General features: G+C 33.6%; 1 protein-coding gene across 1 annotated transcript; it reads left to right on the top strand.

Annotated features, from left to right (window-relative positions):
- Window positions 1-980: 980 nt before the first annotated feature.
- LOC131853942 (carboxypeptidase B-like) lies at window positions 981-8973 on the top strand. The gene is made up of 5 exons (XM_059205033.1): window positions 981-1045; window positions 1776-1985; window positions 7310-7412; window positions 7724-8035; window positions 8374-8973. Exons 1-5 carry the CDS (start codon window positions 981-983, stop codon window positions 8971-8973), a joined length of 1290 nt encoding a protein of 429 aa, XP_059061016.1.
- The last annotated feature ends 18697 nt before the right edge of the window (window positions 8974-27670 follow it).

The raw sequence follows: 27670 nt of genomic DNA, 5'->3' as shown, positions 1-27670 counted from the left end.
CTCGCACGGCACAAACATTTTGTATTCATGAGTATGATTGTTTGTATCGGTCTGGGTGTTTTCTATGTATAATATGTATGTATTTACGAAAAAAAAAATATCTATGTACTTGTATCAGTTATCTAGTACCCATAACACAAGCTTTAGCTAGCTTAACTTGGGTCTAGATGGCGCTGTGTGAATTGTCCTGAGATTATTATTATTATTATTATTTCTCAAAATTCCCCCAAAAATCTCCACGACGTTCGATCCAGCGCTGCTCGTGTCTAACGCTTTCCAGCAATCTTGACCTGATCGTAGGTCCACCTGTCGGAGGTCTATTTCATTATGACTCATTCCCTTCTGTTTCTATTAGTCCACTGCTGGACGTATGCCTCTTGCATAATTTTCCACTTTATTTGGTCTGTGGCACATCTTGTCCAGGTCAGCCATGCCGTCTTTTTGATTTCATCAGACCTGGCAGTTGGTCTGCCTACACTTCTGCTTCCCATCCTAGGTCGCCACATTTGGGATTTTTATAACGATATTCATTTATATGGCAAAACAACGTTTGCTGGGATAGCTACATATAAATAAAATTGGAGTGTCTATAAAATAAATAAATAATATGTTTTACAAATTTTGTCTGTGTGTCTGTCTGTCTATTTATTCCAGCCAATCTCTGAAATGGCTGCACCGATTTTAACTTTTATTTTAGAGAATTAAAGTTAAATTCGACGCGGATGAAGTCGCGGGAACAGCTAGTAAAATAATATAAATCCATTAAGCATAATAAGGACTTTCGCACAATAACACCAAAATCCATTAAATATACAAATTAATCACTTGAACCATATGCATACTAGTGCAACCATATCTAAACCATTTAGTTTAAAAATATTCCAAATTTCGTAACAAACAGATACTGGAGACGATAAATATTAGATAAATTCGAGTGCATGCCCATTTTCTTGGCATTTCTCTAATACTCAGTCACAGCAATGAAGTTATGGACAGTGTTATCTCTATGTGTATTCGTTTGTGCTAAACATGAGCACTATACGGGGTAAACCAGTGATTTCAATTTGTGCTATTTAAGACATAAGACGCCATCTTATTTTTTCTTATTAACGATGATGCTACAGTGTGTTTGAAATTATTAAAATCAATTAAATATCAACTTGTAATAATTACCGATATATAATCCAAACCTGAAGACTCGGAGATATACAGCCGTAATGCATGTTAAAAGTATAGGACATTAAAATCCTTTATTTCTTGAAACTAATTAAGAATGTACAAATTTATTTTTTTCTTACTTAATTCTATAATTAACTAGCTGAACTTGTATTCCAGTGTCAAATAAAATACAAAATATGGCAGTAAAATTCCAGAGTATACATATAACAGGGTGAAAAATTGTATTCAATGGTGTCAAAAAGTACAAATATAACAGAGAAATATAAGGGAAAAGGAGTAATGTAGACTGATAACACTAGTGTGTAGAAGTGTTAGCGTAGTCGGATGCACTAGTACATAAATATATACACATAATATTTGTATGTACATACACATTATACATAGAAAACACCCAGCCCGATACAAACAATCATACTCATGAATACAAATATTTGTACCATTCAAGGAATTAAACCCGCTACCATCGGCAATAAGGCGGTGTCCTAATCCACTAGACCTCCGAAGATATCCGGAATCGATGGCGACTTTTCATCAGGTGGAAAATTAGTTTATTTCTCTATCCACTTATATAAAAACATATGATATTTAATTTTCAGATGGCATTCCTACTACATAGAACCTAGCACCCAGGAACAGCTCCAAGCATTAGGCGTGATACTCCAAGAATATGCTGTGGATGTTCTGAGCCATCCAATCTTAAAGCGACCAGGAATCGTCCTTGTAAGACCTGAACACCAACATGGCTTCACAAAGGCTTTAGAAACAGAGGGAATCGCATACAGGATGTATTCTTCTGATGTGAAGAGGTAAGTACTTGATTGAAAATCATCATCAGTAAAGGATACTAGGGAATTGCCGTAAGATTTATATTATCGTCCGTGTGGAATTTAACTTTATTTTTCTAAAATAAATGTAGCCTAAATTACTCCCCATTACATCAGCTACCTGCCAAAAAAAGTCCCGTCAAAATCGGTTCAGCCATTTCAGAGATTACCCGAAACAAACAGACAGACAGACAAAAATTGTAAAAAATGTTATTTTGGTGTATATACCGTATTTATATTCATATGCAGTTTGACGACCTCGGTGGTCTAGTGGATTAACACACCGCTTTATTTAAGATGGTTACGGGTTCGATTCCTCGCACGGTGCAAACATTTACATTCGTATTCATGAGTATGATTGTTTGTATCGGTCTGGCTGTTCGTCTGGTTGTTATGTATATTATGTATGAATTTACAGAAAAACAAAACTATCTAAGTATTTTATCAGTTGTCTAGTACCCATATCATAAGCTATGCTTATAGTGAGACTATATGGCGCTGTGTAAATTTTCCAGGGTTATTTATGTATTTATTAACGAAGGCAAAATTGTATTTTTTAAATTTATTTTTAAATTAACTAGTGACTTCAAAAAGCTATCTGCATGCGTACATCAGTCTCACCTGTTTCAGTCCCCAACCAGCTTGCTTCGTAAACTATATTATGGATGTACTGTGTAGTTAATTAATTAGTCAGTGAAATTACAGGATTCTAAATCCTCCGGAATGACAAACGAAGTCGCGGTCAGAAACTAGCTTTATAATATTACGAAGCCTAAAGATCTCGAGTACGTTGATTCAGTTTTATTTACTTACATTAAACGGTCTAAATGGTCCAACGGTTTAACACACCGCCTTACTTCCAACGGTCGCGGGTTCGATTCCTCGCACGGTGCAAACATTTGTATTAATGAGTGTGATTGTTTGTATCGGTCTGGCTGTTTTGTATGTATATTTACAAAAAGGTATCTAACTTATATATATTATATCACTTATCTAGAACTCATAATACAAGCTCTTAACCTGGGACTAGATGGCACTGTGTGAATTGACCATGGATATTATTATCTAAGACTTCCGGAATGGCAAACAAACTCGCGGTCAGAAACTAACTTTACATCGGAAGTAAAACAGTCTGCTAAACAGCTAGACCACCGAGGCTGTCAAATAATATTATTTGTTCTCATTGAATGCGTTTCAAGTTTTATTATTAAGACTAAACATCTCGAGAACGTTAGTCAAAATGATTCAGTTTCACGTACATTAAACTTGAATTTCAGATTGTTATAACTATGTATAAACTTTTGGTTTGATAAACAAACAAACATCCCACCTTAGGACTAGTAAATCAGCAGACTCCCACACACTGTACAAACTAATTTATAAACATTATACCATACAGATGCCTCTACAAATGATTTCTAAATAATATAGATTCAACAACTGTTTTATTTAAAAAAATATATATTTTTGAAAATTCACATAAGTAACCACCAACTTGGTCCACCAACTCAAAGTCGCTCAACGAGCTATGGAAAGGGCTATGCTTGGAGTTTCTCTGAGGGATCAAATCCGTAACGAAATAATTCGCCAGAGAACTAGGGTCGGCGACATAGCTCTTCGTATTTGCAAGTTGAAGTGGCAGTGGGCTGGTCATATCTGTCGTAGAACCGATGCTCGCTAGGAGTAGGCGTGTTCTAGAGTGGAGACCGCGAATTGACAAACGTAGTGTAGGACGTCCCGCAGCTAGGTGGAGCGACGACATACGTAGGGTTGCGGGTAATAACTGGAAGAGAAGGGCTGAAGATCGTGCCCAGTGGTGTGCCTTGGGAGAGGCCTATGTCCAGCAGTGGATAAGTAAAATTTTGTTGCGAATACGAAAATCAAATTATTGAATAGAAATAGAAATATAAAATTATTTATTCAAATAAACTTACATTGAAGCGATTTTAAATAGTCATCACAGTTTAAATCTACCGCTTATTCGGAAAGCTGTCTCATCACAAGAAAAACGGCACAAGAAACTTGCGTGTTGTTCTTATAAATAATTTTATTGTTACTTTATATTTTAAGTTGAAGTGTGTGAATACAAACTACTAATTAGCACTATAAATCTATACCTACATATAAATAAAATTGGAGTGTCTGTTTGTAATATTGAAATAATGGTTTTTTAGTACATGCATATGAATATAAATACGGTACATTCACCAAAATATTTTTTTATATTTTTTGTCTATCTGGCTGGACCGATTTTGACGGGACTTTTTTGCAGGTAACTGAGCTAGTATAATAATATAATTGGACGGCACAATTACACGAACCGTTATGTTAGTAATAAATTATGTAAATATATTTAGAATGGTAAACAAAATTCACGGCCGATGTAAAGTTTATAAAAGAGAGAATGAGATATATTACATAGAATTAAGGATAAGAGACATGACATTCATATTAGTCATACATAATATAGTATTTTCGTTTGTTTGTTTTTTATATTGTAACATTGTTGAAAAGCACTGAATAAATATTTTTCCTTTCCTTCTTTCTTACTTTATTCCTACGGAATGGCAACGCATGATAACGTGATGTCTACAGTGCTGCTTATTACCTCTTCAAATTAGAAAAAAAAAATACACTACAAAATATATATAATAATTAATGGTTGGCAACACTGGCCGAGACTCAGAATTTGCCGTGTTAGCTAACTGCCGCGGTGCTGGTATTCTGTGCCTGCCGTAAGTGACATAACATACGGCTCGGTGTCTCTGTTCCTTTGCCTTTTGGTAGACTTAAAAAACTCCACACCGATAGCGACAATTGACAACTAGCAAAAAATGTTTCCCATGTGTTCCAAACTTGCCACGCATATAAATACAAATTATATTAAAAAACGTGTAATAAAAATATACCATCTCAAATTGAGATATTATTAATTTAATTAATTATTTTTTATTAAACCAAAAAGTAGAAATTCTCAGCTTAATTAACATAATTCAGATATTGAATGAGGCTAATTTGATTTTTATTAACTGTCACTGGTGTAACAAAATATCAATACAACAACCGTACTACTGACATTGATGAATGGTACGTCATTAACACGTAATTATAATTTATCAAAAGCGCGAATTAGCTAAGTATAATTAATGGTTACCCTGAAAATGCTATTATACGGCCGATAAATAAAATCCTATAAAAAATCTCTGGTGAACCAGGATTAAATTTATGGAAAACTAACTTCTGGCGGCGACTTCGTTCGCTTGATTTGGATTGATTGAAACAAACAGTAAATCTACATCAGGGGTGGCCTACTTGATTAGACCTGATATCTCTATATTTATTTCTCTATAGTTACATACTTATTGAAATCTTAAACGAAACGGCATAGTTCAGTACACAATCATGTAGTGTTTTTTATTTTATTAAGATAGAAAACATAAATGTGAATAGAATAGAAAATCATTTATTTAAATAAACTTAATTTAAGTACCTTTTGAATAGTCATAATATTTGTTTTATCTACAGCTTGTTCTGAAAGCTGTCTCATCACAATAAGAACGAGCTAGAAACTTGTGTGTTGCTCTTTTAAATAATCCTTGTAAGTTTACATTTACAAGTCGAAACGTATGAATACAAACTACCAACAAGCACTAATTTATTTGGGTCAAATATAAATATAGACTAAGATTAAAACAGTCGTAGTGATAAGAGCAGACCAGTCCCTACTAGCAGCACTCGTTCACGATTATGATGGATGTTTAATTAGGGAATTTTCTATAATAACAATGAAAATTGTAATCAATATACTTCTTTATTTTGAAGCCTTAAATATTTGTACTGTAGGTACTTCCAACCATTACATCACTTAAAAAACTTTTAAAACTGTATTTCAGTGATAAATATGACAATATATATATTTTCTCTACAGTTCGCTTATGGTCTCTATATTATTATGTATTTTTTAAATTTTGGCGCCAAAATATTTTTTACTTTTTTTTATGTATTTATCCACACTAAGGAACATCCTATACAGCTATATTGGTATTATAAACTCTTATTATTATTTTTATCAACATATAAATCGTAGGATATTTAACAATGGATGAGCCAGACATCACTGCGCTCGCGCATATTTTAGGGAGCCCAATGACCCGGGAATTATTCTTAGTAACTAAGTACTTATTTACCTATACTAGTGTGAGTATTGCGTCTGAGCATCTTCCACTAGTTTAGCGTAATCAGATTTGTAGTTGGAAATTGCCAACCTTTTTTACGATTACGTTGCGCAGTCTGATCTATGTATTTATATTTTTTTGCATTGCCACGATCTACTGGACCTGTTGGCCACCCCTGATATATACCCTTCTCGATTCTGGATGTTAATTATTCATAGAGTTAATCCAAATCTAAATGTGGTCTTATTGTAATTTTAATTCATACTATTCAAGTTGCCAAACAAATTACTTCACTACATTCTTTTATGTAATTGAAATGGTAATCTGTATAACGCCCCATCCCATCATCCCTTCGAATTTTATATTTATACATTGGGACCTTATTCACAAATTTCTTCTTATAAACCTATACATATGAATAAAATTGAAGTGTCTGTTTGTAATATTGGAATAACCGTTTTTCAGTACGTGCGTATGAATATAAATACGGTACACACAACCAAATTAATATTTTTTTCAATTTTTGTCTGTATGTTTGTTCCGGATAATCTCTGAAATAGCTGGACCGATTTTGACAGGCAGGTAGCTGATGTACTATAATAAGGAGTACTTTGGTGACTTTTATTTTAGAAAAATAAGGTTAAAATCCACGCGGACGAAGTCGCGGGAACAGCTAGTATATTATAAAAACTTTATAGACTAACATATTTATAAAATAAAACCTTATATATAATAATAATAATAATAAATAAGCTGAGAGAGTGAGACGATAGAAAAAAATAATAATAATCTCAGGCCAATTCACACAGCGCCATCTAGACCCAAATTAAGCTAGCTAAAGCTTGTGTTATGGGTACTAGATAACTGATACAAATATATAGATATATATTTTTTTGTAAATACATACATATTATACATAATAAACACCCAGACCGATACAAACAATCATACTCATGAATACCAATATTTGTGCCGTGCGAGGAATCGAACCCGCGACCATCGGTCGTAAAGCAGTGTGCTAGACCGCTAGACCACCGAGGTCGTCAAATGTCAAATTATATACGTGGATAATATGGACCACTAAGTAGCCAGAAAAAAATCAAGATATAAAAATATTCTTTTTCATGTCAGGGCTCTTGATCATGACGACAGACGTATGCAGGCAAAGAAAATTGAAAATCTAGCAAGACACAAAAAGGAATTGCCTTACGACAATTATCAGGAATTGGAAAAGGTGATTAAGAACCTATAATTTTAGATCACGCAGCGAAATGGAAAGGTCCTCTTGCCTATGTGAGGGCTCTTCAATGCGAACCATGCAGGGGCCTGAACGAATGTAAAATCATTAGCTTCAGAGATATATTCGAGGAGGAATGGCTGTCAGATATTCAACCGGTAAAAATCCAGCAATTCCCAAAGGTCCGTATACCAATGGAGCACTATGAAAATTTTCCTAACGTAAAAGAGGGTACTGTTCGCGTCGACGGTTTTCACCTTCCATTACTTGAACTGTCAGCTTGTTTACAGTTTCTACTTTTCTTTCAGATTGACGAATACCTAGTCGATATTGCAAACCGTTACCCTGAGAAAGTTACACTTGTGACACCAGCAAATTCATTCGAAGGTCATCCTATCAAATATTTAAAGATTTCCAGTACCAATTTCGAGGATATCAGTAAACCAGTGATATTTATCGATGGTGGTATCCACGCCAGGGAATGGATCGCTCCACCTACCGTGACATGGGCTATTCACAAGCTTGTAGAAAACGTGACAGAACCTGACCTTTTGGATGCGTTTGACTGGATTCTCTTACCGGTGGTGAACCCGGATGGATATAAATTCACTTTTACTGGCGTAAGTTTTACATATATGATTAATTTTTTTATTAATAAGCTAATTTCACATCTTTTATTCCTGATGGGTTAGGATTGCCTCTGGCATTGTCAATTGTCGACGACTTGGTAAATACAGATATGTGTACATTTTAATCGAACTTCGTAGAGGACATTTTTTCCACAGTCCACAGACCAAGATTAATTTGGTCTTTTCTGTTCATTCAATAATCAAAAATACACAGAGACAAATATTTTTATATATAAAAAAAAATATTTTGCAATTGCCATTTTTACAATATTTTGCACTTGCCATTTTTGTATTTCAAGAACAATATAACATGACTATATTTATTTCAGCCTCGCTTCTGGCGTAAGACGCGTTCCATTAACGAGGATCCCTCAAGCATTACATGTCCTGGAGTCGACGGTAACCGCAACTACGATTTCTTTTGGAATACCGTTGGCACTGATGACAGTCCATGCACTGAAACATATGCTGGCAGTGAACCATTCTCAGAAGTTGAGACTAGAGTCGTTAGGGACATTCTTCATGAACATCTTAACAGAATAGCTCTATACATCACCATGCATAGTTATGGAAGTATGATTCTTTATCCGTGGGGACACGATGGAACTTTTTCCAACAACTCTATGGACCTCCACGCAGTCGGTGTGGCTATGGCTGATGAAATACAAGCCAAGTCTTTATCTCACTTTCCAAAATACGTTGTCGGCAATTCCTTTCAAGTTATTGGATATGCAACATCCGGATCTTCAGAAGATTATGCTCATTCTATTGGCATTCCTTTGGCATATACTATTGAGTTGCCTGGTCTTGGTCAAAGCTTTGAAGGATTTCATTTGGACCCGAGCTATATCGAGCAAGTTTGCTCTGAGACTTGGGAGGGGTTTGTTGCGGGAGCAGCCTTAGCTGGGGAATTATTTACTAACAAATGATCTTAAAATTAAGTTTTTTTTTTTATGATTTTGAATTTTCATAAATATAATTAATTATTTGTGTTATGGTTATTAATATTTTTTCCTAAAAGATAAAACCTAAGCCATTAAGCCTAAGCTGATATCACTTTATCAGAATGTAATGTAAAATTGTAAATTACAAAAATATTTCTAAATAGTTGCCACGGCTGACTTTTTAAGAATTTTTGACTTATCATAGAAATCTTCCATAGTAGTATCTATCTCAATATTATTCTGTACAAATATAACTTGTGCGACAGAATAAACTATTTATTATAATATTTGTATAATCATCTGACGACCTCGGTGGTCTAGCGGTCAATCACACCGCTTTACGACCGATGGTCGCGGGTTCGATTCCTCGCACGGCACAAACATTTGTATTCATGAGTATGATTGTTTCTATCGGTCTGGGTGTTTTCTATGTATAATATGTATGTATTTACAAAAAAAATATCTATGTATATGTTTCAGTTATCTAGTACCCATAACACAAGCTCTAGCTAGCTTAACTTGGGTCTAGATGGCTCTGCGTGAATTGCCCTGAGATTATATTAATACGTGAAACAAAAATCGTGGGGTCAGCAGCCTCGAGGGAAACCAGTGTTGTGCTAAACTGGTCTATATTAGCACTCAATCAGATGAGGTTTTAAATCTAACCCAAGTCATGATCATGTAGTAAATACATATACACAAAAAACTTCGTACCCTTTATTACGACAAATACTCGGACGGAAGAGTATGAAATTTCGCACACACTCACATTTTATATTAGCGAAGATTATTACTTGGCATAGGAGAATTTAATATAAGCAATGTGTAAAATTACACCATTAATCATCCTAAAATAAATAAATAAATAAAATATATAGAGAAGGATCTTGCTAATATTTTCTTTACATTATACACTATTATGTATATGACTCGCACACAAATTCATACTCTGTTGTTTAATTGTCATTGCTGATTCAAAGATCTTTTTGTATTTTTTATTACGGTCGAATTTTACCACTAATAATAACAAGGGAGCGTTTAAGAAAAGCATACAAATCTTTTCTACGATACCACAATTCTAGGTCTTCGTGGATTTCAATGGAATATTTTGAATTGGAAATAGATCTGCGCTCCGCGCAAACTTCCCTCTAGGCACGGTGCGAAAATTTCAATTAAATTCAAAAGTTCACTTGCACCTCCGTCTAAACCACTGAATATGTTAATTTACTCTTTAACTTTAATTATTGGGGAAATATCTTGATTCACGCTTCAAAGTGAAATGTTATTTATATAAAATATGACCTAGCATTTGGTAAGACCTTTTTTTTTTTTAACTTGGAGAAAATCCCTCATGGAGACCCGCCGGCCCCGGGGGAAGCCCGCGGGTACTGTGAGACTCCTACTCACTAAAAAAACGCGCGCCACCTTCTCGGGCTTAAGACCTAGCGTAAGGCAAGAACTGATTAAGTTTGGTAATAGTTGCTTTATTTATGACTAACGTCCTTTTCTGTTTTGATAAGTAAAATTTGTTTTTAGTTAATTTTTACAAACAAAAAATAAATCTTACTTCCATATTGTATTAATTTTTCTTGCTTTTGTTCTTGTTTTTGTAGGTGTTCTTATTTCTTATGGGTAATAATAGAATGGTGCACCCGCCTGCGCTAACGGTTGACGATACTCATCTTATCTCTGATAAGATGAGTATCTCTGATAAGATGAGTATGAGGTCAGGTTAGTTAGCCCATCGTAATAAATACACCGTGAATTTATCACGATGGTTTCCAGGGGACAACACGTGACAATCAACCTGACAGGGAACATTGCTAGCAATGAGGTTATTAGTCCACATTATTAGCAATCCCTTTTCCTACTTTTAATGTATGTTTACAAATTAATTGAAAAAAAAAATATTCATGTAGGACATTTTAGACGCATATGAACGTACCGCCTAGTTCAGTCCCTACCGTCCAGTTCAGTATACAAATTCAATTGAGGAGAACTGGCAATAAACTGAATTTCTTTTATTTTTAAAAGTTTATTTATATTATCCGTAAGTAATATATAAATTTATTTCTATAATGCAACCCTGTAGGACAACATTAGGAAGCCACAATACAGCCGGACAAATAAGAATTTATGTCTACAGATCAGAAAAAGAGGAAATAAATGTACACATGACCACATTCACAAGCAACCCTTGCATTAGTATTCCTTCGGCGTGACCACAGAACCATTAATTTGTGTCCAGACCAATTTTTTCATGGACCCACGGATATAGGACGGGTCACTCTGCTTCTGTGTCACTTAACTTTTTTACCGTTTTAATTTTTTTTCTGCATTTTTACTATTAGCTGTGCTCGCGACTTCGTCCCCGTGGAAGACCAAATAAAGAAACAATATTTAATGATCTAACCTAAAAAACAAAAGAAAAACTTTCATCGTTCTACCGTCTTTTAGTTCACCCCCTTAAGAGTATTTTTAACCATAAATGTCATTTTTTAATCAACAGTAAAACTAAAAAATAAGTTTCAAACTTCTTTTTTAGTTTTACGGTTGATCTTCTTCTAGCTGTAAAAAATGACGTCTCTTCCATACAACCTTTTCAGTTCATTCTATTTCAGTGTCTATGTGTGTACCAAATTTCATTTCGATCAGTTGTTTTCAAATCGGAACAATACTTTTGGCGTTAAAGCGCAACAGACAGGCAGATAGAGTTGCTTTCGCATTTGTAATATTAGGAAGGATTATTTTAGTTATAAATTGGTGTACTGAACCGACTTGGCCCCAAAATTATATACTCCTGAGATTTGTTTTATCAATTTTATTTAACCAAAAAGATGAAATAAAATGGATTATAACAATATATATAATATATAGGTTCATCCCCCGCCATACAACTCACACAGCGCCATCTAGGCTTAAGCTAAACAAAGCTTGATAAAAACAATCATACTCATAAATACAAATGTTCGCACTGTGCGATGTTTCGGATATATAAATATATATAACAGATAAGCCGTCATCAACAAATTGCGTAATCCAAGGTAACCGATACTTATATAATACTCATCTTTCAAATCGATATAATTGGGTTATCGATAAAAGATAAAATAAACAACGCTATGATGAAATAATGATAACATTTACAAATCTTATATTTTCTTTGAGACACATGAATGAAATGCCGGATTATATTTTTAATTACTATTTATATATCTTATTAATATTATAAACGCGAAAATTTGTGAGTATGGATGGATGTTGTACATTACTGTAAAGTTTCATCAAAATCTGTTGAGTAGTTTTTGCGTGAAAGAGTAACAAACATCCATCCATACTCACAAACTTTGACGTTTATAATATTAGTAACAGAACAGAAACAGAAATTTTGTCTCCTTGAAATTTAACTTAACTTGAATTTAACTTTTTTCTATTAATTTTTTTTTTTATAATTATATATAAGATTAGTCTAAGTTACTCATTTTAACATTAGCTATCTGAAATATAATATACAATATAATTATACATTTAAACATCCCAAAGAGCGTATTACATTTAAAAGTTTCCTTCCTATTTTTCTATTTTATAATTTGTATCCATCTAAGTATTATTTCTATTTGTTGTTCAATTTATTAATAAATTCAAAATAATAACAACATGTATAAATTCTCGAAGTTCGTAGTGATGATAGTGTAATCACAGAATGTTGAAGGAATACAGAGTGAAATCTCAGCCGGTGCTCATTTTCAAACGTAGTGGTTGCACAGTGTCCCGTCCCGCATATGACGCCAACTGTGCTGTGTACTGGTTAACGTTTACTAAACTGTAGTATATATATACATTATTAAAGTTTTTGTTTTGTATACTGACATGTACTATAATGATGGTTTTTTTAAATACATATTCCTTTGTAATGTATAAATAGAAATAGAAATAGAAATAATCTTTATTTAAATAAACTCATTACAAGCACTTTTGAATAGTCATATTTTGATTCTACCACTCATTCGGAATGCAGATTCATCACAAGAAGAATGAGCAAGAAACTTGTGTGTTGCTCTTTTTAATAGATGTTTTTTTTATATAAATAATTACAGTATAACAAGTAAGAGGCATGCGATAATCAACATAGAAGTCGCTACGCACTCATTATTAATGTAATCAGATAATATTGTCAGTGCTATAGATTTAAAGTTTTTCTATAAAAACATTATTATCGTTAACGAATTCTTCAATTTTATATATGCCTTTTTGCAAAGGAACTGTTTTATTTGATATTTAAATCTTTTTTCTGGCAGATTTATAACAGACTCTGGTATTTTATTGTACAACCTTACGCAATTGCCATAAAACGAATTACTAACTTTAGCCAAACGACATTTAGGTAAAATTAGTTTGTTATTGTTACGTAAGCTTTTATTAGTGCAATCACTAACTTTTTTGAAACTGTCTATATTCCTTCTGGCATAGATGATATTTTCATAAATGTATTGAGAAGATGATATTTTCATAAATTCAAAACATACTATACTTGAAACATTTTAGAAAATGCTTCACCCATTTTCAAAAATGATTCACCTGCAGATAAATTCAGTATAAGCAAGTAACGTAAGCAATATTCCATACGAGATACACTTACACAAGACTTCTGCACCCCCTAGAGGGGTGAAGGTTGTGGCTCCCCTTTTTGCCCAGCTCTCCAGAGACAATAACCCACGGGGAACTATATTGTATAAATTGAAAACTAACATAACCTAAATCTAGGACGTAACAATACAATAAACTTAATCTACTTTAAGATCTTACTAGCATATTTTGAGATTTTGGTTTTCTTTTTAAATTATTTGTTAATTTTACACTTTCACATTAAATTAAGTACCTTTGGTTCCCTCCCTGCCCGCGCATTGCATACTTGCGGGGTCTCAACCTTGGAGAAATTAGCTGAGGGCTAATGCGGGGCGGGAGGGATGGATAAAGCTAGTTAACTAATATAACTTTGTAGGGAGGAAGGTGATTATTATTAATATGGTCTATTGAACTAATTTCTAACAATGTACCATGTTAGATTGACCTCCACGTGGTTCCCACTATTTTCCATCGTGATAAATTACTGGTAAATTTGTGACGAATGGTTAACCGACCTGGCCTCATCTTATGATCCTCCGCTGGTGCCCCGCCAGCGTAAGTCGTTCACATAGACGGATGAACTGTTCTATGTATTATCATCACATTATAATTATTATAACTTTACAAATTGCGCTAGTGCTCAAGTTTGCAGTCTGTATAACATATGTAATCCTTTACGTAACCATATCAAAGTCTCGCTAGTTGTCACCGCAGCATAGTTCCATGGAACTTAAACTAAACTTAACTATGATCGTATATGTTTGTTGCCGGCGGAACTTTGACGGCCCGTCCACTTAGTAGTTAGGGTTAAACTGAGGTTTTAGTGTAATTTAAGTGTTAAAGTTACATTGCGGTTAGGATCGAATCAACATGCTGATTTTGGTTATCAGGGTACTTTCATTTTTGAACATTCTGCATAGTATATGCCATACTAGCAGATCTTATTATTTTGTGAAGAAAGTTTGTGAGTATATATGGATAGACAGATGGATGTATGTTTGTTACTACTTCACACAAAAACTGAAGAACGGATTTTTATGAATAAAATATAGGTTATACAAAAGAATAAGACATAGGCTAACAAATTCCTGCCGGCGAAACTGCGCACCTGAAATATATAGCCATAAAAAACACCCAGACCGATACAAATAATCATACTCATGAATAAAAATACTTATGCCCTGCAAGGAAGCAAACCCGCGATCTTCGGAAGTAAATCAGTGTGCTAAACCACTGGACCATCGAGGCCGGCAAATGAGCTAGAGCTCATAATAATTGAAGAAATTTCTGCAAAATGAAAACCTAATTCTGTTTTGAAGTCGATTAAATATGCTTCAGATTAGAGTTTTGTCTGGCACAGTTACTCAAGTTTCCAGTTGGAGCAGAGGCATAAAATGAGCCAAAGTGCATTTCAACTGAAGAACTACGTACGTTGTGAGTACTCTAAAGTGCTTTCAAATGAGAAATTTTAATGAATTCTTACCATCTTCTTCAACTGTCACAGATGTTATAAATACTGGATGTGGTATCTGATTTAAATTCAGTGCCCTTTGTTATAGGACCAACGAGGACGCATCTCATATTGACGGTGAGTGATTACCAGCGTACAAAGAATATGTTGTAAACCTGGAATAGATTTCGCTTAAAAAATGGTTGGGAATTTAGTTGAAAGTTTGCAACACGTAACATCTAAAATTATATTAATTCATTCATTAATCAAGCAATAGATGATGTAGTTATTGTTTGACCATCAGTAGATGTTCGAAGTCACGGATACACTAGTTGAATAATATTCAACAGTAACTTCAGAACAAATTAAGCAGCGCTATCTAGACCCAAACCTATGGCTTATACTGATGAGCTAGGCTTATGGATACTAGACAACTTATTTGAATACTTAAATACATTTTTTGTAAATACACACATCCTACATATCGAAAACACCCATATCGATACAAACAATAATACTTCATGAACACAAATGTTTGTACCGTGCGACTAATCGAACATGACCATCGGAAGTAGGGCGTTGTGTTAAACCACCGAAGTATATAGAATGATGATATAAAAAAAACTCAACCAGTTATGTGTGCTAAACCACTAAACCACTATTGCAAAGATTAACTTGATGTCCTAAATACTAAATAAAGTAACGTAAAAACACTTTAATTTCAAAGGGGAAGCGATGTAATCAATGTTAATGATCGTTAGTCGGATGCTTCTGGAACGGCAGGATTAGGCGTATTCAGTGGAGCCAGCCATTTGTGTGATTAAACTGTATCACAGGCCGGAGTGCATCTCAAAGGCTGTATCTGTTAGCGCCGTCATTTTCATAGACTGAAAGAAAATGTGTACCAATAGGACGCGACGGTGTATTAAAACGTTGGTTTACTTTGATCTTAATGATTCGGGTTTTGACTACCTTAATTTCGTAGGTGGTCGTCGGTTTGATCTTCATACAAAAATTATAAATGTAATAGTATAAATATAATGCCTTGATTTTTTTTTTTGTCATGATTATTTCTGCACTGTCAACAATTTTTCTCTGTACTACCTATAGTTGACTGGTAGAAAATACCGCATGGTGTTCAATCCGCCAAATGTACTGTTACTTTTGTATTAAAGTTATATAAATAAATAAAATAAGCTGCTTATATTAAAAAAATAGTTTATATTCATGCAATTCAACTTAAAAGTGTAAGTGTACAACTAAATTATTTAAAAGAACAACACGCAAGTTTCTTTCTGGTTGTTCTTATGATACCTTTATATATTACAACATTTAAATACAAAAGCATCTTACCACACGCTGGAAATTGTAATTACCAAATGGATATATGACACGTTAGAAAGTAACAGACTGCAGTATAGACATATGTCTATATTGCTTCCACAGTTTAGTCTTGCAATCTATGAAATTGTCTCTGTAATTACTCTGTACATTAGAAAAATGTTTGCGATACTGCCAGAGGTGGTCTATTACTTAAGTTCATATGTAGGTCATGTATCGTGTCTTATTATTATTATTATTTCATTTATTTAGGAAATGTATCCATATTATATTAGTAAACAACTAAAATATATTACTAAATTACAATATTACATTTAATTCATATATTTAAGTCTATGTCCACGTCCAGAAGCCCTGGGTCCGCAGCAGTGCAGCGATATACAGTGCCTCTGAAGTAGAGAATCCGACATATTGGATATGGTGTTTAGGAGGCTGTTTGTCTTGTTTGTCATTGCTTATTGCAATAAAAATCTCTTTAGTAATACGTAATCTGTGTGTAATTAATTTTACGTAATTTTATCTGTATTACTCCAGATATTAATAGACATAAAATTTAAAATTAATTCAAAATGTCTGTTATACCCATAAGAGATATTGTGAATTAATTGATTTAATTATTCAAAATATCTGTTAAATCATATTTAACAGGCTAGGCCTAGTTTAGACACTACTGCACTGGACTTGATATTAAATAGTTAAGAACTATTGTATATATATGAATTAATATAGATATATAACCTTAGTTAAGTCCCTTTTGTATTTGTTTTTTTTTGCACAATAAAGTTATTATTATTATTTTTTTTTTCCCAAAAATTCTCATCTCCCCTCTTAAGGAGAGGAGATGGCAACATGCACAATAAAGTTATTATTATTATTATTATTATTATTATTATTATTATTTACTAAGCAAAGCCTATACTCACTAAACGATTACTTGAATGACGAGGGTGCATGGTAATAGTTGTTCATGCACTGGATTTTTATTTAATGTTAGACATAGACATCTATATAAACACGCATTGTAAATAATCTGTCTTAAAAAAAAGAAGTAATTCAATTGAGTTTCTTGCCTGTTCTTCTCATTTGGATCTGTATACTGAACTGTACGGTAGGGAAAAAATTATAATATAAGAACTTGACGTTCATAAGCGGCTAAAATGTCTTACATGAATAAAAGATTTTTGAATTTGAATTTACATATATTCATTAACTTACGTTCATTCATACGTCTCAAGCACGTTATACATTTGTCTTCTGATAACAATACATTTAGAGTTCTTTCCTAAACTTTTATATCTCTGACTTCACCCCCGTGGAGCAGGTAATTAACTGAGATTTTAATGAAAATTATTATTGACCCGGAGCCAACTGTTTTCACTTGATTATGTGGATCGCGTTTAAAAATGCAAACACTACACTCTCATTGTAAACATTCATAACTTTTTTAAACACGAAAACAAACTAGTATTTCTTGTGGTATATTTCTATACTAGCTAATCACCCCGGCTTTGCACGGGTGCACTTGTATTATACATATAAACCTTCGTCTTGAATCACTCTATCTATTAAAAAAAACACTTCAGTTTAGTTTTAAAGATTTAAGCATACATAGGGACGGACAGCAACAGCGACTTTATTTTATACTATGTAATAATAATGAATATAACAATATGTTATTGACGGGCTCGATGGTCTATCGGTTTAGCACACCACTTTACTTCGGATGGTCGCGGGTTCGATTCCTCGCACAGAACCAATATTTGTATTGATGAGTATGATAGTTTGTATCGGTCTGGGTGTTCTCAAAAAAAACAGCATAACTAGAAATATAATTAAATCATTGCGGCTTATCGCGGCGTCAGGTGACGGTTTTTTTTATGGATGATAATGGAATGGTGCACCCGCCTGTGCTAACGGTTTACGCTGGTGGGGCACCAGTGGAGGATGATAAAATGAACATGAGGTCAGGTCAGTCATCAGTTAGCCCATCGCGATAAGTTCACCAAGAATTTACCACGATTGTTTCCAGGGAGAACCGCGTCGAGGTCAATCTGACATGGTACATTGCTAGCAATAAGATCATCAGTCCACATTACTGATAATCCGCTTTCGCTACTCAGGTGAGGGTTCCGCTAGGACAGTGTGCATGTTCCCATGTGCCTCTCATTTGTAGCAATACCATAATGAGAAGAGATATACATAGGTATCAGGGTTGCGGAAAATTACTTGCGCACTCCCGTAACTCTGACAAGAGATTAAGAGAAGAGAGAAGAGGGTTGTAAGAGGGGTTTTTAGCCGGTTAACGTCCCGCAGTACCAGTCTACCTCCCCCGGGGTGGGCTGGGATATCCGCGAACGAGGATTTTCCCCAACTTAAAAAAAAGGACCGTATGTAAAATAGCCCCGTTATTTCTACAAAGTTAAAATTTGTAAATTCTTTCTTTCCGTAATATATAGATGAAGAATAAGAAAGTTACATGTAAATAATAAAGAACGATAGAGAAGAACAAAGTTCTTGACTCAAAATGTTATATTGTGGGACAATTGAAAAATATGAAATAGTATTTTCAAACATTATATTGTGTATAACGGACTCTTGAACAAGATTCGAGAGGAAACTAAAGAAAAACTTAATAACAGTCGGAAATGAAATCCAGTCTGCACTTGTGTACCAGTAAGACTGAGACTTATGTGGAGTTGTTAAATACCCCATTTGACTTGTCTAATAATATATTGTGAAAGAAATCATCTCAATATTCTCTTCGGATTAGTAGAATTGACTACAAGTAAATAGCAACTTTATGACATTAATACATAATATAATTGACAGCCTCGGTGGTCTAGTGGTTTAGCACACCGCCTTACTATCCGATGGTCGTGGGTTCGATTCCTCGCACGGTACAAACATTTGTATTCATGAGTATGTCTGTTTGTATCGGTCTGGGTGTTTTCTATATATAATATGTATTTATTTACAAAAAAAAAAATGTATCCATGTATTTATATCAGTTGTCTAGTACCCATAACACAAGCTCTGCTTAGCTTGGGACTAGATGGCGCTGTGTGAATTGTCCTGAAATATTATTATTATTATATTATTAATTTGGAGGTACAATTTTTTTACACTGATTTTCCCGCAGACAATATGCCTACCTCATCGATTCTCAAACATTTCTATGTCGCGACTCACATCTTAATATGTAGGATTATAACACTGCCCTACAATTTATTCCTTTAATAAACGAATATTTTGTATTTATTATTTTTCAACAGATTGCGGCCCTTTCCCTTTAAAAACAAACAAGCAAGGGTGGTGACGTCCCGCTTGAGAAACGGTGGTCTAGCTAAAGCTAATTGCTAAATGAATGTATTCGTACATTTGTATATAATGTACTATATAATATATATGTTTTATAATAACCTTGTAACGACGTAAAAACGCGAATATAAAATTTTATATGTATATTTACGTAGTTTCAAAGTTATGTGGAAGTATTGAAGTCATTCTTGTTAAGTTATTGTCAATTTTTATGTTTACTTTGTTAGTTGTAGTTTAGAACTTAACTTAAATTGCTATAGTCGTCGTCGATCTCTTATTAATATACTAATAGAGGCTATAATATAATAGCAGAGAGGGTGGACTCACTGCCCCCACTGAGTTATAGACTGTTTTGTTTCCTTCATTGCTTTTAAATTTTATTATTGTATGCGCAACAATTGTGTTCGTTTTCGTTTGAGGCAAATAAAGATGATTATTATTATCATTATTATTATTATATAGTCCTTAATACTAAAATTAAAAAAAATAATTTAATTATTTTAGATTTTCTATATTTAAATATAGAATAAGATTTTATAATAGAAGTAGGAAATTATGTACCCGGCAGAACCAAACAGCAACATCTACTGCCTGCTGCTGCCAGCTGACGGAGCTTGATTGTCATTCCAATAACATAAATAAATAGATAGTATTTCGTATTAACAGCTCCTAATGGTGTACAACTATATAAAACGGTAAAATTACATTAAAAGTTTGAGTGTAACTTTTTTTTATTAACAGTCCAGCCGCAGCCACAAATCCAGCATTCTCGATAATCGAACAAACTCGAAAGAAAGGACCGATTATTGGACCAATTTTAATAAAACTTTGCCCCAACTTCATAGATATATAGTTGGAGATGTTTGCGTGAACTTTGAACTGCTAAAGTTATATTGAAAATTCAATTTGCTATGTTATTTAAACTCGCCTATATAGACAGCATTCTCTATGGGAATGTCTGTATATAGATATCTCTAAGGTATTAGACTCTATTTTCTTATTGTTCTATGTATTAGAGTTTCTAAAGCAGCAAATCTAAAATGATGTCTAGAACTCGCTAGGGAATAGAATAGAATTTTATATATATATATATAGAACTTTATATTTACAGACTTTCTTTTAGGCATATTAAATTTTTCTGCCTACAGAGTGCAGGCGTACGATTAGATAGAGATAGTTTCCTTTTGTACTGCCTCATACAAACTGCAAAAGACAAGAATTTTGACCGGTGTCTTGGTGGTCTAATGGTTTAACACATCGCCTTTTTCCGATAGTCGCGGGTTCGATTCCTCGCAACGGTACTAACATTTGTATTCATGAATATCAATGTTTGAAATATGACTGTTTGGTCTGAGTGTTGACATAGCGCCATCTAGTCCCACGGTAAGCAGAATTTGTGTTATGGATACTAGACAACTGATATGAATACTTAGATATTTTTTTTTACAAATACATACATAATATACATAGTAATCACACAGACCGATACAAATTCATACTCATAAATACAAATGTTGAATCGAACACGCAACCATCGGAAAGCGATTTGCTAAACCACTAGATCACCGAGAATACAAATGTTTGCATCGTGCGCGGAATCGAACCCGCGTCCATCGAAAGCAAAGCAGTGTCCTAAACCGCTGCACCAACAAGGCTACCGTATCGTGATCTTATAATATAAAATTCTCGTGTCACAGTTTTCGTTCGCATACTCATCCGAAACGGCTTGACCGATTCTCATGAAATTTTGTGAGCAGAGTCGGTCTGTGAATCGGCCAACATCTATTTTTCATCCCCCTAAATGTTAGGGGTAGTCCACTCCTAATTTTGTTTTTTTTATTTTAAGTCAAAACAACGTTTGCCGGATCAGCTAGTAATATAATAATAGTATCTCAGGACAATTCACACAACGCCATCTAGTCCCAAGCTATGCAGAGCTTGTGTTATGGGTACTAGACAACTGATATAGATACATGGATGCATTTATTTGTAAATAAATACATTATACATAGAAAACACCAAGACCGATACAAACAATCACACTCATAAATACAAATGTTTGTACCGTGCGAGGAATCGAACACGCGACCATCGGATAGTAAAGCGATATGCTAAACCACTAGCCCACCGAGGCTGTTAATATAACATTTAACTTTACCTTCCAAATGAACCCTACAACAAAAAGTCCTTATACATAATTAACACTGGTCTCCAGAGATTAGAAGATCGTGATATTAAAAAAACATAGCATTAGGCGAGATCTCGAAGCATTAAGAGCGGAAGTATCAAAGGAAAGTACTAGAAAAATATGATGTTCATTTCGTTACTAAAATTGAGAATAGGCTAACACAGAAAAATATGTACTTTTTGTTACTAAAATTGAGAATAAAATAACCGCCCACGAGATGGAAAGGTTCATATTCGACTACAGGAATTGTAACTCATGAGGATATATGGCAGTAGTCGCTCATATGAATGTATTTTTTGGAACTAAAATTACCAGCTAACCCAAGCGATGGAAAGGTTCATCTTTGACCTCAGGAATAGCAACACATGGGAATATATGGCAATATATATAGTCGCTAATACACCTACATTATATAAACTTATTTTTTGTAGCAATTTTACTAACGAGCTATCCCGAGTGATGGAAAGGTTCATCTTTGACCTCAGAAATGGCAACGCATGGGCATATATGGCAACAGTCGCTCCCATACCTATATGAACTTATTTTTTGTAGCAATTTTAGTAACGAGTTAATCCAAGTGATGGAAAGGTTCATTTTCGACTTCAGGATTGGCAAAGCAAGATTATTAAGGGTATCAATAGCAGTATGTACTTATAGATCTCATGTTTTGCCATCTCGAGGACTATGTTTGAAGGGTTTGGGCATGTAATAACATACTCGGTGTTTTAGACCTGTAGCACTGCGACTTACATAGATCTATTGAGCTCGCCCTTTTTAAGAGTTCTATGTCTAGGCCCGTCAGGGACAAGAATTGAAGGATATTCTTAGGAGTTGTTCCTACATTGCTTTTACTAACATTAGATTTAATAAATTGTTACTAACACTATGAATAGTATTTTTTATTAAATATATTATATATAATTGACGGCCTCGGTGGTCTAGCAGTCTAGCACACCGCTTTACGTCCGAAAGGTCGCCGGTTCGATTCCTCGGACAGCACAAACATTTGTATTCATAAGTATGATTGTTTGTATCAGTCTGGGTATTTTCTATGTATAATATGTATGTATTTACGAAAAAAATAATGTATGTATTTGTATCAGTTATCTAGTACCCATAACACAAGCTTTAGATAGCTTAACTTGGGTCTAGATGGCGCTGTGTGAATTGTCTTGAGATTATTATTATTATTAATACAAACTATACTACGGTTATAGCATCAAAGGAATAGGTCATAAAATCATTTTGTTCTGACCCACAAACGTTCAGTACCCCAGAAATATTATTTTGATAAGAATCATTCAATTATATTCTACAATCCAATATTCCTCACCTTTCATTTCTTTGAGGATTTTGAAGGATTTCCTCTGAATTAGGTTTGAGTGAACGTAGTCATTCAAATTCTTTAATAAATCTTTGGATGTGACCCAAGATGTGAGCTGAAGCGGAAAACACGATTAAATATTATCGACCACCTCGGCCAACTAGTGGTTTAAAAAAATTTGACCTCAATAGAAACATTATAAATATACAAAATGTAAACCAATTTTTATGATTCATTATAATATATTATAGAGTTTATAACAATGTATACCAATTGTCTAATTTGTATGTTGTAAAATGTGAACTTACAAGGATTGTTTAAAAGAGCAACACACAAGTTACTCGCTTATTCTTCTTGTGATGAGACAGCTTTCCGAATAAGCGGTAGATTTGAAAAAAATGTTGACTATTCAAAAGTGCTTAAATTAAGTTTATTTGAAGAAATGATTTTCTATTCTATTCTATTCCAAGGGGAAAGGTATTGTTAATTGGATAATCCCCTTCCTTTCGGAACTGTTGATGGTTAGTATTGTTATTGGCTATTGTTAGTTGGTTAACACTGTTAGCATTCTACCATCCAATCATCGTGACCATGGGCTCACCAGATCCCCATGCCTCGCCGTTAGCGCAGATGGGTACATCATTCCATCAACATTAATGAAAAAACCCTATTTCCTACCTGTTTTTCTGTATTTCTATACATTTTGTTTCTGTTTATTGTTTTCCTATTAATTTATTTGACAATTACAGCTTGGTCCTGTTGCTTGCTTACTTATATTAGTTACGTGAATATAGGCTATTTTATAAGTAATTTATGACAGATCACATAATTTCATCTTGTTGCAAACTAAACCTAAAAAGCCTTATTAGCAATTATAACTTCTGTAAAATTAGCTACTATTCAATTTAGGTGATCTTAGTTACATTAGCACATGGCCGTACTGTTAAATAGTTAGGTATTCGATTTCTATACAATACAAATTATTACATTAACAATAACGTTGGCTTTGGACGATTTTCTATGTATGTTATCTATGTATTTAAATATACATATTAACATATATAATAATAATAATAATCTCAGAACAATTCACACAGCGCCATCTAGACCCAAGTTAAGCTAGTTAAAACTTGTGTTATGGGTACTAGATAACTGATACATATACATAGATATTTTTTTTTTGTAAGTACATACATATTATACATAGAAAACACCCAGATCGATACAAACAATCATACACATGAATACAAATGATTGTGCCGTGCGAAGAATCGAACCCGCGACCACCGGAAATAAAGCGGTGTACTAGACCACTAGACCACCGAGGTCGTCTATATATATATATATGTCTAGATAAAAGATATTTTAGAAATTTCCCTTTTCTATAATTAAATAATCGCGGTCTCTTCTCACTTGGACCGTAAGTACAAAATTGTGAAAATCGTATAATCTTCATCCCTTTACGAGTCGGTCGGGTAACTGTTGATTGAAATTCTTATTGCTATTGATTTATGCGATTGTAATAACTCCGAACATTTAAAAAAAATTACAACGTTATCTTCATACCTTTTCAACCGACTTCAAAGGAGAGGAGATTCTTCTTACAACTTTATCAACCTGTTATTACTTCTTTGTTTGAATGCTCTTGCTTCGCCTGTGGTTCTATGTAAATTTGATCAACATGTGATCAGTAATTTTGGAATTATCCTTAAAAATGCAATTGAAGTCAAGTTCTTTCATAGCCTAAACACAGTAATAAGTAATCTAACATTTTCTATTAATCAAAGCATATTTAAATGTAGACAACTAAATGTTATATATTGTTACGGCTTTGATTGCCTCGATGGTTTAGTTTAGCACACCGATTTACCTCCGATGGTCGCAGGTTCGATTCCTCTCAGGGTGCAAACATTTTGTACTCATGAGTACAAGTAGTTGTCTGTATCAGTCTAGCTGTTTTCTATGTATATTATCTATAAAACAAAGTATCTAAGTATTTATATCAGTTGTCTAGAACTCCTAACACAAGCTCTGCTTACCGTGTGACTAGATGGCGCTGTCTGATTTATATATATTTAGGGTTATTTCTGATTTATTAATTCACAGATAAAGCTTAAGAAATGGTTGGTATATATACTACTACTTTCTATTATAATAACTAAATAGATATATTTATTTATTATAATAGAAAGAAAATGAAAAGAAAAGTAGCACAGACATTGTATGGAAAAAAGTTAGTAAAGGTGACGATCAAACTTTAGTAATAAATAGCAAAAATATTAAGTAGTGTTTACTGAAAGATAAACCGACAAACTAGTTATACTAGTAACTAAAATAGTTTGGCAATTTATTTATCTCAATTCTTCGAATATAACCAAAACATTGTTATTTATTACTTACGTTTCGTTATTATTAGAGTAACTTAGTTCAGTTACTTTATAAATATACAGTTATTGAAAAAAACATCAATCATCGCCCATTGGCCGTTGGTATAGTAAAGTCTTCGAGTGGCGACCGCGGACTGGAAGACGCAGCGTGGGAAAGCCTCCAGCAAGGTGGACCGACGATCTGGTCAAGATCACAGGAAGGCGTTGGAAGCGAGCAGCGCAGGATTTTTTGCGCAATTTTTTGGTGGAGGCCTTTATTCAGCAGTGGACATCTTCCGAGCTGATGATGATGATGATGATCTATCATCAGGTGGTGCTTGTAATATCCGTACTGCAGACTTCGAATTAGCTATATATGTAATATATTGAAAAAAATATCAACATAAACAACAACTAATTTCATCAATAATTTACTGAAAATAATTTTTATTTATGAAAATATATTTTTAATTTAATAAATTTTAATGTTTGGCGATAATTGTAAAAATAAATTGTATACTTGTAATTATATACTAATTCTTTTAAATAATTTAAAAAAAAAACTGTAGGGGAGCGGGGGGCACGTTGTTACAGGGGTAGGAAGTTACAACTTTGATGGATATAATTTGACTCATTTGTGTTCTTATAACGTCGTGCACTAGATAAAAACTATCAATGACCCGCCAAGCGCCAAGGAGCTAGGTTGTGTGCATGTGTCTCGATTTCAACCAAGTAAGTAAAAAAATCTTTTACGAAATTTTTTATTCCTGATGTCTATATCTTTTATTTCCTCAAAATTTTTAACCTTGAACGTTCATTACATATCTACCTTGTATTTGCAATATTATTTTATTCTGATATTGATATACATTAATGATGACTTCAATTTATATTAAAAAACGTATCATGTAGTTATTAAGTTGTTACATGTAAAAACGATAAAATTGAAGAATTCGTTAACGATAATAATGTTTTTATAGAAAAACTTCAAATCCATAGCACTGACAATATTATCTGATTACACTAATAATGAGTGCGTGTTATACTGTAATTATTTATATAAAAACATCTATTAAAAAGAGCAACACACAAGTTTGTTGCTAACTTTGCAAGTAATCCAATGTATAATTTGTTTCATAGCTTTTGTCATATTAACATTTATCTAAAAATTGTATAAATAGTATATTAAACAAGATACCTGGTCGTACAAAATCTTCAAAGAACAAAACAAAGCAAATTTTACAATTACAAGCAAAAAGGAAAATTGGGTTCATACGAAAATTAGACTCGCCAATTGAGGGTAAGCAGACTTTTTAAATTAACCCCCCGTAACCCGAATTTCGTAGCGAATTAAGTTTATCAGCGATACGCTAATATTGATTCTCAATCAATCAACGACTCAATCGTCATTCAATCCACGTCTCGGCCGTAGTACATTTTATTTTGCCTTTCTTCTTATACCTGACGTGAATATATTGTCTTTTGGAATTTTTAATGCACCAAAATTGGGGAATCTTCTTTTGTAAGTTTGTGTATTCTGTCATCAAAGGACTGTGGACTCTCTTTTTTCCCATCGTAATACTACGAAACTGAAATTGTTTAAATGGCCCGCGAGTTTAAAACGCATATAAGATCTATTCTTACTCAAAGCCACATTTTTATACCAAACGGTAACAATATGAAAAGTCTGCAAACAAGCATACGACCTATTGAATGATAAATGTACAGTAGTAATGTAACTATAGTTGTTGTACCAAGAACATAATCAAGCATACGGCCCATCTGATGAACAGTTACTGTAGCCTATAATTTATATTTGACCCAAAAATTAGTGCTTGTTGGTAGTTTGTATTCACACGTTTCGACTTGTAAATGTAAACTTACAAGGATTATTTAAAAGAGCAACACACAAGTTTCTTGCTCGTTCTTCTTGTGATGAGACAGCTTTCCGAACGAGTGGTAGATAAAAAACAAATTGTTATGACTATTCAAAAGTGCTTAAATTAAGTTTATTTGAATAAATGATTTTCTATTCTATTCTATTCTATTCCTATAGACGCCTGAAACAG

This window comes from Achroia grisella, unplaced genomic scaffold (assembly GCF_030625045.1).
Source record: "Achroia grisella isolate CSIRO2021 unplaced genomic scaffold, CSIRO_AGI_Agris_v1 utg918, whole genome shotgun sequence".
Lineage (NCBI taxonomy): Eukaryota > Metazoa > Arthropoda > Insecta > Lepidoptera > Pyralidae > Achroia > Achroia grisella.
The sequence above is the reverse complement of the archived record's forward strand: the minus strand, read 5'-3'. Positions and strand labels throughout refer to the sequence as shown.

Bases quoted from the DNA above. Each gene is read 5' to 3' on its own strand.
- LOC131853942 (XM_059205033.1), top strand. From the start codon at position 981: ATGAAGTTATGGACAGTGTTATCTCTATGTGTATTCGTTTGTGCTAAA. The intron at 1,046-1,775 runs GTAAACCAGTGA...TTTAATTTTCAG, and splicing joins AAACATGAGCACTATACGGG to ATGGCATTCCTACTACATAG. The intron at 7,413-7,723 runs GTGATTAAGAAC...CTTTTCTTTCAG, and splicing joins ATTATCAGGAATTGGAAAAG to ATTGACGAATACCTAGTCGA.